This window comes from Xyrauchen texanus, chromosome 30 (assembly GCF_025860055.1).
Source record: "Xyrauchen texanus isolate HMW12.3.18 chromosome 30, RBS_HiC_50CHRs, whole genome shotgun sequence".
NCBI lineage: Eukaryota > Metazoa > Chordata > Actinopteri > Cypriniformes > Catostomidae > Xyrauchen > Xyrauchen texanus.
Genome location: NC_068305.1, coordinates 36,656,597 through 36,673,224, shown reverse-complemented (window position 1 = coordinate 36,673,224; position 16,628 = coordinate 36,656,597). Strand labels below are relative to the sequence as shown.

General features: G+C 39.1%; 1 protein-coding gene across 2 annotated transcripts in view; it reads right to left on the bottom strand.

Moving 5' to 3' along the window:
* The window catches only part of LOC127623698 (kelch-like protein 29), a 309,133-nt gene that overhangs the window by 1,234 nt on the left and 291,271 nt on the right, over positions 1-16,628 (bottom strand). For both annotated transcript variants that reach the window (XM_052098152.1, XM_052098153.1), the window contains 2 exons: positions 9,198-9,391; positions 83-227 (listed from right to left, as the gene is read on the bottom strand). In XM_052098152.1, coding sequence (XP_051954112.1) covers positions 83-227; positions 9,198-9,391 — 339 coding nt within the window. The remainder of the gene's footprint in view (positions 1-82; positions 228-9,197; positions 9,392-16,628) is intronic.

Sequence of the window (16,628 nt, the reverse complement as noted above, 5' to 3'; positions counted from 1 at the left end):
GAGACCATTACCTTTAATTTACAGCAAGTCTATTTGTAATGTGGAACATCTTGTAGTGCAATCTGTTGTTCATTAGACCAACCTGCAGAACTGCCTGGAGTGATTCATGTTGGGGCCGGCTTTGATGTTGCCCTTGTCTGGGTCATATATAGTGGTGGCTCGGGCGTAGGCTCCTCCCAGGATGAAGATATAACCATTGAGGCTCACAGCAGGGGCGTACTTGTTATCTAAATAACCCCAAAGGGATCACAGGAGGAAAGAGGAGAATAAGAGACAGAAGTTACCTCTCTGATGTATGTTCTTGCCACAGATTAATTAATATTAGGGCTGTCAATCGATTACATTTGTAATCAAATTAATTACATGGTGTCCTGATTAATTAATAAAAATAATTCAATATATAATGATTAAATAATGATACATTGTTATCTTTAAATATGTTAAAATTATATATACATACATACACACATATACATTATATATAAATAAATAAAACAAATATTCAGATAATTCCTTTGGCAGAAGAGTTCATCATTGATAAGACTTTAGAATACAATGTATTGTTTACTACCATATTACACTACTCTGTGTGTAAGAGTAGTGCATATGTGTTAAGAATTACTGTACGAGTGTCTCTTACATATGCTAGCCAGCAGGTGGTTGCAAAAGATGTAATGGTGTAATATGAGCAATTGGTGATGTGATGTGAAGCCGTCAGTCATTGTTTACATACAACAGCGCTCCATGATCGGTCGTATTACTACTACTACACAACTACAGCTAGAAAATAGCTTTAAACGGCTTTAAACAAACAACTTCATCATTATGGCTCATCACAGCTGAGAGACACGACAGATTAATTACAAAACTCATTACTTATCTCTTACTGGAGTTTCCACATTGGAGAAAACGTATTGTTCAAAATGGCGGAGGACATTGCGGTTTCTATAGTGAAAGATTATTTCACCAGCTACCGCGAAATATGGAGAATTGCCCCCACTTGGAAGGTGATTTTTCGCTCGCTCGCTCTCTCTCTCCCTCACACACACACACACTCACATCCATCCTTGTTTATCCAATGACTTGTTAGAAACAGCACAACTATTTCTGAAGTGAACATTTTGAATTACTAACGAAGGCTTGGACGCATCGTTTGTTTTGAACCAGCAACGGCAGATTCTGATCCGTCAGGTAAGAAAGTAGTTCCATGCGCAAATGCTCTTTTTATGACCGTACTCGTACTATTTATTTATTTGGCATATTTCTGAGAATTTTCTACTGTCCAACACGTTTTTTAGGATGGCATTTAAATCAGACACATTCTTGCCTTCAAAAATAGCTTGACAGAGGAATAAAAAAATAACAAAAAGTGTGAAACGGATCGCAGCGATCAAAGACATACATGTGAATGTGTATGGCTGAAGCAGCGAATAAAAGAGACACAACTTTCTAGTGGTGAATAAAGGATACAACATTTCCAAGAGGGTTTAACCATGAAAAGTAACAGCCAAAGCGTGCATAAAACAAGATAAACTAGTCAGTTGTTGGCTGAATAGTGCCATGGTGTCTTAAACCTAGTTAATAAGGCTGCTGTGATACCTAAATTCTTATCAGCAAGACTTCATGCACCTTTGCCACATTCATTCAGTAGATTCCAGGTTACTAATGAGGTACAAACTGCTGAACATTGTCCCTGTATGATGGATTTTGCATATTGTAACAGATTAGCCATTCTCAGAGCCAACATCTTTCAAAATAGGGCAATTTGAAATGCAATTTGTATGCATTTATATTTTCTCCTCCCTGAATGTTATTTTTGCCTTCCATTCAACACACTTTTTATTGGTCCTCTCTCATGACATATTCCATTTTCCAACATCATTATTTCTTTAATGTTTTCAATAATTCTTGAGAAAAGGGACAAAACATGGCCTATAAACAAAACCTCTTTCTGTTAAAAATCAAGAAATCCATAATAATAAAAATACTGAAAGTTAAATCTAAGGAAATGTGTAAACTCATGGCAATTATTTTTAAAATCATGCTCTATACTTGGAAGCACGTGTAATTTAACCTGTCCTCAGCAAGTGGACACAATGTTAAACTTCCAAACAAAGAGTTTAAAAATGCAACAAGGTTAAGGAGCTGAACGCTATCAATGCATAAAGTGAGCTTTAAATTATATTTTCCATAAAAAGTTGTCATCACTTTGTGTCCACTCTGTCAGATTTGGTATAATCCTAAATAAATCATACTATGTCATGGTCAGCTATAACTTTGAGTACCCCTTTCCCACTTCCTGCTTATGGTGGATGCAACAGTAGGACATGTAGTCTAGTAAATTTGATATTTGACTTAATATATTTTAAACAATGTTTAAGTCTCTGCTTTAACATGTCAACACTCTCTCCCCATTGTGATCATTTCTGTTAAGAATTGTGGAATCATTTTGGAATTTTAGTTTAGGTTATAGAGGCAGCTTTTACTGAGAAAAAACAAATGGCTCCAGTGTACAACAAATTGTTGTGGATTTTCAAATATTACCTTTCATGTAGTGTGCTATATAGCTGTTTGTGAATATAAAAAAGTCTGCAAAGTTTAAAAAATCTAGATGCACGACAAATGGAGTTATTGACTCCCAAAAGAAAGAACCGATTCTGAACACCTGGAATGAGTCATTAATAATTCCAAAATTGGCTGCTCGTTAACCGCTTTGACCCGCCCTCAAACACTAGACTACAAAGCGGTAGACCAATCACAACAGACTGGGACATCTGACCAATCAGAGCAGAGTAGGCTCTCTGAAAGGAGGAGTTTAGAATGAATCCTTTTTTGACACTGGGGAAAAAAGGTAATGCTGGAATTTAAATTATGAGCACATTTAAGTGCTCTTGACCGAGCATGCTGGTAAATCTATTGTATGAGACCTTTAAAACAAAATTAGGCACGTTTCCAAATCATAATAGGTGGACTTTAAGATTGCAATTTTGTCAACTGAAGAACAGTGTAAAAACAGAAAATGTTTTATTTTTTATTTTATCGCTTAATTCCTTTACTGAACACCATAATTAGATAATTAAAGACTAAAAATAAAATACTAAGATGTTGTCCCTTATCTCAAGAATCGGCATTTTATTTTATGCGGAGAATGAAAAATTATGTTTGTTCTCCAAACAGTTATACAGTACAGAGCCTGCATCTAATGTCTCCATACATTGGAAATGACCCCTGTAATACCCACAGACCCTTTACAACGTGACAGGTTTTACTCACTCTCTACTTCTTCACAAGGTAAATAGGCAAGAATCAGAAATAATCACATATTTTCATCAGCAGGCAAATGACTGACATCTCAACGCATGGCTATAAACATGAGGAGAGGCTATTAGCCTTTGCTTCTCTGACAGAGAAATTGTCTCCCAAACGATTACAGCTGGGCCAATTTATTATACCTATGAATAATTCACGTGGTTGCGTTCAATATTTTGTTTTGTTTTTCTTCTCCGCCTTCGACTGACTATTCTTGCTTGAGAAGCAAAGCACAGAACCGATCTGTAAAACAGACATTGGATTTAATGGTTGAAAAGTGCGAGATGAGGCTCTCTGTAGCTTCGCTCGCTACAACGGCTGCCAGGTGTTTCTTATTAAAACCTCTGCCATTCCGTTTGGAGTGACAGTCCAGATAACACCCTCTTTTTATAGCACTCCAACCAGCGTCAGTCACAGCAAGCGGTGTCAAATTGATAGCCGGCATAACCCAGGGGGAGGTGTCTTCCTCTGTAACAAACAAACATTTGTTGTCACTTCCCCTACATCTTTGGCATACACATCAGCGTGGTTTCCCAGAACATGGCAGGTCTTTATTTTTTTTTTTCTTTTATGAAAATTATGTGCAATGCTGTCAAGTGACTTCAATCAACCTCCCTGAGTGCTCTGTTTCTGTCACAAACACGTGCATCTCGCAAATTGGTTTAGTCACCTACACCAGCACCTTTCATGCACGCCACATTGTGAAAGTTCTGAACCCGTAGGTTGGACTCCTAAAATGGCATGTTAGGTCCTGATCTCATCCCAAGCAAGCAAAAAACACTCTGTTTATCTGTTTATCTTATTTTTTAAAAGCAACACTAATTCTATCAGCAAAGCTCACTGTCAGGCTTGGCCCACGTTCTTGTATGCCATTGCTACACAAGGGGTATTTCAACTTCGGCTGCTGCTCTGATGCAGAGATTCTGCCACAGGCAAGACAACTCAAGAATTCCATCAAACAGGGAAACTCTCCACCACCATGGAAACAAGAGAATTCAGCTTATTTGAGGACAAAAGAAGACAACAACAAGTTCATGCCATCAATTTGCAGAGATGCCTCACTCAATTTTCCGAACCTGCATTCGAAAATGGTGGAAAGCAGAACAGGCTGGAATGAGAGAAAGTTGGGTGGGGTGAAAAAAGTTGTTTGAATAGCCATATTGCCAGGAATGTAGGATGAAAATGAGGTGAGGACACTAGGAACAACCTTGGGTCCTCCATAAACAAGTTGAAGTGTTTTAAGTGAGACCACTTCAGTCAAACTCATCTCATACCACTTTTTCTTTCTGACTGACTTCTCAAAACACTGCCTGGCTGATTGACATGCTAAACGACCGCTTTAAATGAGTTTGATAAACACTGCCTGCTTTTCATACTGTTAGTTTCAGATGCCCGGGGAATATTTGTCGACAAGACAGCATGAGGCAGCCTGGCACAGCTGCGGATGATTCACATTCAGGCTGCACATTAACAGAGTCCAGCCATGAGAGCTCGCTGAGTGGCTTGGGAGCCAGTTTAGTGATAACTCATCAGTCTGTCCAGAGGTTCCCTGAACCACTTTTTAATGTGCCTGTACTCTATAGAAGTGCAGAAATCTTGTGTAATTTGCACAAGCAATTGTTTGCAATCAATTCTCCAACGTGCACGTGACCCCGTTCACGTCCAGTGGCACTTTGCCTGTTCGACTTTTGATGAAAACTTGTCTGTTAGCATAGAGTGCACTGGCTGAATTAGTGCGTGCCCAGTAGTGTTTACTACTGACTGCAGGACTTGAAACAACAGAATCACAGAGACTCCTCGAGGAAACAAACCTCTTAAAAGCCTTTAGCTGAACCCATTGCCTCTGTGGACATATGTGACCGATCACGGAAAGTAGGGACACAAGTCGGTTTTGGGGCATTTTGAGTTATTCACATATTCTGAAAGTGTAGTCTCCAAGCTTTCCAACGATTTGTAACACATGGAAATCTGACAATATTTGGAGAAGTTGTGGCCATTTGAAGGTGGGCACTCAAAAAAGCTAAAAGGGTAGAAAACGGCCTCAAAAGATTGTGCAGTTCTCACCTCTCTCTGCTGCTGGGAGTGACAATAGGGCTCATTTACATCTCATTTAGATAAGCCATACCCCTGTAAAGCTCCCCCTGTAAAGCACAGGGGGAGCAAAAAGGTCAGGAAAATGTGCCATCAAAGAAAAAAAAAGTTTGCAAACAGGTAATAAATAAATGTCTCTTAGCATCTACCGATAAAACTGTATAGGCAACTCTTATGTACACTGAGTGCTTTTCATACAAGAATGTAAAACTAAATTCAGGTGGTTGGTTGATAAAGTGACATTCCACTTTCATCGTCGCTCAGATCGTCTTCAGAATCAGTGAACGCTTGTTCATAAGCATCCGGCTTGTCGAAGAAGTACTTCAAAACATTTTCGTTGTAACGGCCACGGTTCAGCTTCGTCTGCGACATTCTTTGCGGCGTCCATCTTCATTGAATTTTGATATCAGATAGAGCCGGCTAGACGCTGCATAATAAGTAGCCACGCTGTTGGGGGCGGGGGCAAAAGCGCCGGCGGCTATTCAGTACGGAAATACACACAGACAATGATACGCCCCTACTGCATGCTAGAATCTCCGAAAAACAAGCCGATTTCAACCTCAAAATGTACGCTTTTAAATATACCAATACTGTTATCTCAAACATGGAGAGGCTTCTTCATGATCTCAACTAACAGATTCTGCAAAAAAGCGGAAATCACCAATTTTGGAAAAAAACACTTGTTTCTCATTTTGCTCACAAGTTGTGCTGCCGACTTGTGTCACTGGTTTCCGTGACGGATCACATATGATGATGGGAGTTATAAAGTTGGTGAAAACGCAGTTGTAGGATCTAATCCAAGGGTAAAACGGACTACAGGCAAATTGCACAAAGCACCAAACTCACTTGAGTTTAACAAATCACTGGCTCTATCTGGTGATGAATTATGCACTGATTAAAACCCCTGCCAGGAAAGTTCATGAGATTTACTTGTGGGTGACCCAACATTAGTAATATGGAGTTCTTAGGGGTGATCCAACATGACTTTAATATGGAGTTCTTAGGGGTGACCCAACATGACTCTAATATGGAGTTCTTAGGGGTGACCCAACATGACTCTAATATGGAGTGCTTGGGGGTGACCCAACATGACTCTAATACAGAGTTCTTGGGGGTGACCCAACATGACTCTAATACTGAACTCTTGGGGGTGACCCAACATGACTCTAATACGGAGTTCTTGGGGGTGACCCAACATGACTCTAATATGGAGTTCTTGGGGGTGACCCGACATGAGTAATATGGAGTTCTTAGGGGTGACCCAACATGACTCTAATATGGAGTGCTTAGGGGTGACCCAACATGACTCTAATACAGAGTTCTTGGGGGTGACCCAACATGACTCTAATACGGAGTTCTTGGGGGTGACCCAACATGACTCTAATACGGAGTTCTTGGGGGTGACCCAACATGACTCTAATATGGAGTTCTTGGGGGTGACCTGACATGAGTAATATGGAGTTCTTAGGGGTGACCCAACATGACTCTAATATGGAGTTCTTGGGCGTGACCCAACATGACTCTAATACGGAGTTCTTAGGGGTGATCAAACATGACTTTAATACAGAGTTCTTAGGGGTGACCCAACATGACTCTAATATGGAGTTCTTGGGGGTGACCCAACATGAGTAATATGGAGTTCTTGGGGGTGACCCAACATGACTCTAATACGGAGTTCTTAGGGGTGACCCAACATGACTCTAATACGGAGTTCTTGGGGGTGACCCAACATGACTCTAATATGGAGTTCTTGGGGGTGACCCAACATGAGTAATATGGAGTTCTTAGGGGTGACCCAACATGACTCTAATACAGAGTTCTTAGGGGTGACCCAACATGACTCTAATACAGAGTTCTTAGGGGTGACCCAACATGACTCTAATCACGGAGTTCTTGGGGGTGACCCAACATGAGTAATATGGAGTTCTTGGGGTGACCCAACATGACTCTAATATGGAGTGCTTGGGGGTGACCCAACATGACTCTAATACGGAGTTCTTGGGGGTGACCCAACATGACTCTAATACGGAGTTCTTGGGGGTGACCCAACATGACTCTAATATGGAGTTCTTGGGGGTGACCCGACATGAGTAATATGGAGTTCTTAGGGGTGACCCAACATGACTCTAATATGGAGTTCTTAGGGGTGACCCAACATGACTCTAATACAGAGTTCTTGGGGGTGACCCAACATGACTCTAATACGGAGTTCTTGGGGGTGACCCAACATGACTCTAATACGGAGTTCTTGGGTGTGACCCAACATGACTCTAATATGGAGTTCTTGGGGTGACCTGACATGAGTAATATGGAGTTCTTAGGGGTGACCCAACATGACTCTAATATGGAGTTCTTGGGCGTGACCCAACATGACTCTAATACGGAGTTCTTAGGGGTGATCAAACATGACTTTAATACAGAGTTCTTAGGGGTGACCCAACATGACTCTAATATGGAGTTCTTGGGGGTGACCCAACATGAGTAATATGGAGTTCTTGGGGGTGACCCAACATGACTCTAATACGGAGTTCTTAGGGGTGACCCAACATGACTCTAATACGGAGTTCTTGGGGGTGACCCAACATGACTCTAATATGGAGTTCTTGGGGGTGACCCAACATGAGTAATATGGAGTTCTTAGGGGTGACCCAACATGACTCTAATACAGAGTTCTTAGGGGTGACCCAACATGACTCTAATACAGAGTTCTTAGGGGTGACCCAACATGACTCTAATACGGAGTTCTTGGGGGTGACCCAACATGAGTAATATGGAGTTCTTGGGGGTGACCCAACATGACTCTAATATGGAGTGCTTGGGGGTGACCCAACATGACTCTAATACGGAGTTCTTGGGGGTGACCCAACATGACTCTAATACGGAGTTCTTGGGGGTGACCCAACATGACTCTAATATGGAGTTCTTGGGGGTGACCCGACATGAGTAATATGGAGTTCTTAGGGGTGACCCAACATGACTCTAATATGGAGTTCTTAGGGGTGACCCAACATGACTCTAATACAGAGTTCTTGGGGGTGACCCAACATGACTCTAATACGGAGTTCTTGGGGGTGACCCAACATGACTCTAATACGGAGTTCTTGGGTGTGACCCAACATGACTCTAATATGGAGTTCTTGGGGGTGACCTGACATGAGTAATATGGAGTTCTTAGGGGTGACCCAACATGACTCTAATATGGAGTTCTTGGGCGTGACCCAACATGACTCTAATATGGAGTTCTTGGGGGTGACCCAACCTGACTGTAATATGGAGTTCTTAGGGGTGAGCCAATATGACTCTAATATGGAGTTCTTAGTCAAGGAAACAACATGAATAGACAATGTTGTCTTTCAAAAGTGTGAATGTCCATGTCTAACATTACCTGACACCTTCAAATGAATCCCTTCCTGATTCAATGTATTGTATGCAACTTTATTTAATTAAGTTAATTTAGGTTATAAAAGATCTTAAATGATGCCATAACACAGCAATCAGCGAGCTAACGAAAGCCCTGCTGCAGTTAAAACCCTAATGGCAAGTAAAGACAGTGAGTTCCAGTCTTCTACATCAATCCTGCTGTTGTGCCCTTGAGCAAAGGAAATTACACTAGAAATGTATTTGAAGAAGGTCTATCCTGGTTCTGGTCATACATGTGAAATCACTAAATGATTGCATGTTGACAAATACTTTTTTTAAATGAGTCTTTGGGTGAAAACTGGGCTGCACAAATAAATAATTTCCATTTCCAATTGTTCATTTCTCTGCAAATGATCTACTGATATCACACCACTTACCAATCATGGGGGACTCTATGAAGCTCCAGGTGTTGGTCTGTGGGACATAAGACTGTAGCACACCAGCTGAGCGACCGGCCTCGTTCACCCCACCAAACACATAGATCTTCCCTCCACACACGGTAGCAGCTGCTGAGTGTACTGGCTTGGGTAGCGGAGACACTGTCTGCCACTGATTTGTGATGGTGTCGTACCTGAGGAATACCAAGGAGAGACCCATGTAAACATTGCTGCATTTTGAATTTTTTTAACAGCTATTACCAACGGGAGATTATTGGGTTTTATTCAAAGCTGATTTAATTTAGTAAATAGCATGAAATCTGTGAGGAAATGTCCAGAGTCAAGTGGTGTAGAGTGAATACAGTAATACTGTTTAATATATATTTTAATTATTGTTATTTTAATAGATTATAAACAAAAAATAGAATAAGAAGATATTTAAAGGTATTGGTATCAATAGCCGGGAAATTGGCATTTATAGTATCGGTATCGGATTGAAACGAAAATAACATGCAAGGTAAAAGTAAATACATCCCATCTCTGTTGACTTCCAGTGTACAATCTGGATCTGCACTCTGCTGATAGGTCACGCATGTTCCATGTACAACCGAACAGAGACCTTCACCATCTGCAATGCCATCCTAGTGCATGGTTCACATTCTGCTGTGTGCAACTAGTGGGCCAATCATCAGAGGCCAGAATAGAGAGCCATCCATTTGGAGAGCTCATTATCACAACCATTGTTTTCCGGATCTGTAATCAGGCTTCCATTGAGGCCTCAGAGAAGCACTCCTAATTGCCCTTAATGACAACCAGCACACGCTACAGGTCGGCAGCTTGCTACCGCCTACGTCTGTCTGTGTTCATCTATCTCCTGTTGCTGTGATTTCCACAGTAAAGTTCACTGTGAATGGCTGAGTCAGCTGCAGGGAATATCGTCCCCTAGAAAAGGTTTTGAGAAGATTGGGAAAAATGAAGTTGAAATACACCCCATTGTGCTCCAACCAAAACGGTCAGAGTGCTTTATTTGTTGATTCTACGGATGAGCTACTTAATGAATGAAACATATGAGGACATGGAGTGCAGTTATTTGCCGATAACTGATTACTTACAGCAAACACATGTATTTTGTATGGTAAATTCATAAATGGCTTTGCCAATATTTCAACTCATTGCAGGCAACATTAGTGGAGGTATAAAGATGACAGCAAAGGGGATGAATCGAACAGACAGGAAGAAAAGCCTCGGGCTATAAACACATTACCTGCTAGCACTGTTTGGGAATAAATTGAGGCAGGCTGCAGCAGTCATCAGATAATGTAAAAATGCATAAAGAATAATGAAGAGTGACTCAACCATCTCCGTTTACCTTTGACAAGTTCTACTTTCTGAGTGCAGGCACTTGGATTGGATTCTTGTCTCCAGAGTTTTGACACTTAAATTAGATTTTGTTTAAAGTGTATGGCACTGATTCTGGAGTTTTGGGTCAAAGCAGACTAAGGAACTGAAAAAGTAAGTTTATGTATTGAGAAATTATTTTGGAATAATCTGGAATGTTCACTGGTTTTTATCTCTGTTTAGGTGCAACTTATTAACTTTTTCCTTTTCACAAAATTATTCATTCAAGTCAACTTTGTCAAATACCAAAATAATGTGTCAAATATTTATAATGAATCCTAAGAAATCTAATAAATAAATTTATTGAATGACTGATTTGGGAATAAAGGATGTTTTTAAACCCATTGTTTGCTCCATCTATTGAATTGTCTACATGCACGTTCTTACACTGATTCTGTTTAATATGCCAGTGTGTGTGGTCATGTAATTGCCTTAAACTGTTTATGCCCTTACCCTGATTTAAAATATAAAATAAAAATGTTTAAGCAAAAACAATTGACACACATAGATTGTGGCCCATTAGTTCACCCAAAAATGAAAATTATCCCATAATTTACTCACCCTCAAACCATCCTAGTTGTACATGACTTTCTTATTTCAGCCAAACACAATCAGAGTTATATTAAAAAATATCCTGGCTCTTCCAAGCTTTATAATGGGGGTGAATGGTACCTTAGATTTTGAAGCCCCAAAAAGCACATCCATCTATCAAAAAAGTAAACTTTATAAACTATAGTCACTGGCTTCCGGTAACGGCCGTCCGCACGTTCACGAGAGAGTCGAGTTCCGACATATGACGTAGGCTTAGTGTAAGCTCTGCAGATAGCACAGGAGATAGAGGAGGCCAGTGAATGCGTGGACGGCCGTTACAGTAAGCCAGTGATTATAGTTTATAAAGTTATAAATATGGATATTTTTCTTACAAAAATGCATCGCTTCACTTCAGAAGGTCTTTATTAAACCCCTGGAGCCAAATGGATTACTTTTTTGATGGAAGGATGTGCTTTTTTGGGCTTCAAAATCTAAGGTACCATTCAATCTCATTATAAAGCTTGAAAGAGCCAGGATATTTTTTAATATAACTCCGATTGTGTTTGGCTGAAAGAAGAAAGTCATGTACAACTAGGATGGCTTGAGGGTTAGTAAATTATGGGATCATTTTTATTTTTGGGTGAACTAACCCTTTAACCCGATTTCACGTTGGATGTGAACAACTTTGACTCTGTTCTTATAAGCTAATCCAATGTGCATGTCTTCATGTCTGTATATGTTTTGACGTCAAAAGCCTACATTAATCTACCGATGACAAAGCTGATTTTTGGTAGTTATAAAATTGGTATGCATTACCATATTTTGCACATTTAAACAAAGCAGTAGCCTTTTTTTTGGTGAGCTAACATGATGTACTCGAATGATGGAAATGATCTAAAACAATCTCAAATAATTTGTACAGTTTTGACGTTGGAGTGGATATATCATGGTTCTGATACAAAATAGAAGCACAATTATTTTAGCATATTATTTTTATTTTAAGCTTATATGTTATTTCACAACCACTTTTGACCAATGCATTTGCATGACCTTTCCTGGTGTTTTTGATTAGTGGAAATATATTTTTTTAAATGTAATTCAGAGCGATTGGCTAACGAATTCATTGAAAAGAACGATTCACACACAAATCAAACATCACAGTTTTGTGAGAAAGTTTTACTCCGTAAAGAGCAATATCCATGAAATTTCCAATTTGATAAATTTCCATGACTTTTCCGGGCCTGGAAATCACAAGTTTAAATTCCATAAAATATCTTGTTGAACTCACAGCAGGTGCAATGTGGATCGAGGAACTTGATGAAAGATATAACCTTGTAAAAGAACATATTAGAATAGTATTGTTAGTAACATAGTGATGTTTCTTTTAAATATACTTATTTATATTTCTGCTTTTCTCAAGTTTAGGTTTATATTTAAGTATTTGAGGTGGTTTTAGGGGTCGTGAGAGATAATGTAATGTTACAGTTGTGACAAAATAAAATGAAGTTGTACATTTGTGTTAAGAACATACTGATAAAGTTATGGGACACACTTTCACTTCAAATTAATCAGCGAATCAGTTCAAATTTAGTCCAAATACTTCAAGCATAAAAATTGCATGGAACAGCTTCCTTCATAAGCCTGCCTTGATCAGTGCACTATATAGGCAACAGGAAAAGAGAAGGGAAGAAATTAAAGAGATAACAAGGTATAAATCATGATATCATGTCAGCATCCCGGTGTCGATGTTATCTGGTCGGATACACCGTGGAGGAGATCTGTTCCCGATGATGATGATAGCATCAGTGTAATGCTGTAATTATTGGAGCTATAGTACTGTGACCAACATTCAACCCACTCTCACCTCACCTCCTCACAAACCTCACTCAATTTAATCACATGAGATCCGAGGGGGAAGTAGCTGATTGGCTGCTTTGATAACCTCTGGGTCGGAGTGATACGATGAGTTCAAATTGAGCAAGAGAGGGAGTTTGTAGTTTAGCCATCGTTAAGGCTGGTTGATATATTGAGTGTTCGCAATATACTTTGTTTTGCTGGCAATATAAAATTAAGCAACATCATAAATATTGTGATGATTTTTACAATTGATTTTTAATTTACATATATGTCATTACACTAGTTTCACAATCCTCCTTGTATCGTAACCTGGTAGATGAGTGTTAAAGGGATTTGAAGAAACTGTCATTATTTACCACCCTCATGTTGTTCCAAACCCGTATGACTTTCTTCTGTGGAACACAAAATGTGTTGTTAAAATGTTAACTTGAATTGTATTTTTTCCATATAATGAAAGTGAATGGTGACTGAGGACATCTGTGCATAACATCTCTTGTGTTCCATGGAAAAAACAAAGTCATGTTGAATTTTTAAAACATTTATAGAATAAAAAAAAAATAAATAAACAAAAATATTGAATTACTTTAAAACTGTAATGTGAACAACAATGAAGTACAACGTATTTAAATAATTTCCTTGCTCCTTGAATAAATTAGAGTTTAAATTAATCAATAATTAAAAAACAATTAGAAAATATTTATCAAGGTGAAATATAAATAGTATATGTACACTACCGTTCAAACATTTACTCATTCTTTATTTTTTTCACATTTTAGAATAATAGTAAAGTCATCACAACTATGGAATAATAGACATGGAAATATGGGAATTATGTTGTGCCAAAGCATCTTCAAACAGTATTGAAGGAGTTCCCATCTATATGTTGGGCACTTATTGGCTGCTTATCTTAATTATTCGGTCCAAGTTATCCATTTCAAAAACGTATATTTTTGTCTACAAAACTAATTTCAAACATTTAAGGATACGCCTTTAGATCAAAAGATTTGTATTAATGATTCAGTATTTGTTATATATGCACACATAACCCACCAGTATATATTTTGCCTTCATCATTTTTTTCATATGCATCTTTTTTTCTTTTCTTTCTTTTTCTTTACATACACATAAACCAAAGATCATGAATTTTTTGAGTAATAATTTCAAAAACGTTTTCTTATGGTTACTCCATATGAGCTGAACAAAATATGGCATTTCATAAAAATGTCAAAATAGTGATATTGAATTATATGATCTAACTAATCGCGACCACGAGGAGGTTACCCCATGTGACTCTAGCCTCCCTAGCAACCGTGCCAATTTGGTTGCTTAGGAGACATGGCTGGAGTCAAACTTGTAAATAATTGAATAGATCTGGGTGGAAAAAATGTGACATGTCATTGACCAGTTCAAGAAATATACTGTAGATGTAGAAGAAGTTTTATTTATATAGCTCCTTTCCCAAAACTCAAGGTCGCATTACAATAAGTACATTTTAGCAATACATTTCATAACACGATAAACAAGAAAAAGAGTTCAGAAGACCTAAAAGACTGAGTGGGCAAATAAAGGTGAAGTAGATCAGACAAATAAACCGGAGCAAGTCTGCATGTATTGGTGTGCATATAACTGAAAATTATTTTATTTTATTTATCTTCCTTGTTTTAATTTGGAGAAAAACTGTGGAAACATGCCTTGATTCTTTATTTATTATATATACAGTGAGGAAAATAAGTATTTGAACACCCTGCTATTTTGCAAGTTCTCCCACTTGGAAATCATGGAGGGGTCTGAAATTGTCATCGTAGGTGCATGTCCATTGTGAGAGACATAATCTAAAAAAAAATCCAGAAATCACAATGTATGATTTTTTAACAATTTATTTGTATGATACAGCTGCAAATAAGTATTTGAACACCTGTCTATCAGCTAGAATTCTGACCCTCAAAGACCTGTTAGTCTGCCTTTAAAATGTCCACCTCCACTCCATTTATTATCCTAAATTAGATGCACCTGTTTGAGGTCGTTAGCTGCATAAAGACACCTGTCCACCCCATACAATCAGTAAGAATCCAACTACTAACATGGCCAAGACCAAAGAGCTGTCCAAAGACACTAGAGACAAAATTGTACACCTCCACAAGGCTGGAAAGGGCTACGGGAAATTGCCAAGCAGCTTGGTGAAAAAAGTTCCACTGTTGGAGCAATCATTAGAAAATGGAAGAAGCTAAACATGACTGTCAATCTCCCTCGGACTGGGGCCCCATGCAAGATCTCACCTCGTGGGGTCTCAATGATCCTAAGAAAGGTGAGAAATCAGCCCAGAACTACACGGGAGGAGCTGGTCAATGACCTGAAAAGAGCTGGGACCACCGTTTCCAAGGTTACTGTTGGTAATACACTAAGACGTCATGGTTTGAAATCATGCATGGCACGGAAGGTTCCCCTGCTTAAACCAGCACATGTCAAGGCCCGTCTTAAGTTTGCCAATGACCATTTGGATGATCCAGAGGAGTCATGGGAGAAAGTCATGTGGTCAGATGAGACCAAAATAGAACTTTTTGGTCATAATTCCACTAAACGTGTTTGGAGGAAGAAGAATGATGAGTACCATCCCAAGAACACCATCCCTACTGTGAAGCATGGGGGTGGTAGCATCATGCTTTGGGGGTGTTTTTCTGCACATGGGACAGGGCTGACTGCACTGTATTAAGGAGAGGATGACCGGGGCCATGTATTGCGATATTTTGGGGAACAACCTCCTTCCCTCAGTTAGAGCATTGAAGATGGGTCGAGGCTGGGTCTTCCAACATGACAATGACCCGAAGCACACAGCCAGGATAACCAAGGAGTGGCTCTGTAAGAAGCATATCAAGGTCCTGGCGTGGCCTAGCCAGTCTCCAGACCTAAACCCAATAGAGAATCTTTGGAGGGAGCTCAAACTCCGTGTTTCTCAGCAACAGCCCAGAAACCTTACTGATCTAGAGAAGATCTGTGTGGAGGAGTGGGCCAAAATCCCTCCTGCAGTGTGTGCAAACCTGGTGAAAAACTACAGGAAACGTTTGACCTCTGTAATTGCAAACAAAGGCTACTGTACCAAATATTAACATCGATTTTCTCAGGTGTTCAAATACTTATTTGCAGCTGTATCATACAAATAAATAGTTAAAAAATCATACATTGTGATTTCTGGATTTTTTTTTAGATTATGTCTCTCACAGTGGACATGCACTTACGATGACAATTTCAGACCCTCCATGATTTCGAAGTGGGAGAACTTGCAAAATAGCAGTGTGTTCAAATACTTATTTTCCTCACTGTATATATATATATATATATATATATATATATATATATATATATATATATATATATATATATATATAATATTGAATATCACCAAAAAAACTAAAAGCTCTGCTGATAAAGCTGATGCTCAGTGACTCATTTAAATTGTGGCTAAAATGTGAGACGGCACTTTTGAGTTCCTGTCTGACCTTATCATTGCTTCTTCTGTCCTTGACATAGTGGCTTATCTCTTCCACCTCTCAACAGCCTTTCCAAGATTGAAGTCACAAGGGCAAGTTCATCCCAATTAATATGCCAGCGGCACAAACATGCTAAAGGTTTCCACGCAGAGTGATGGCT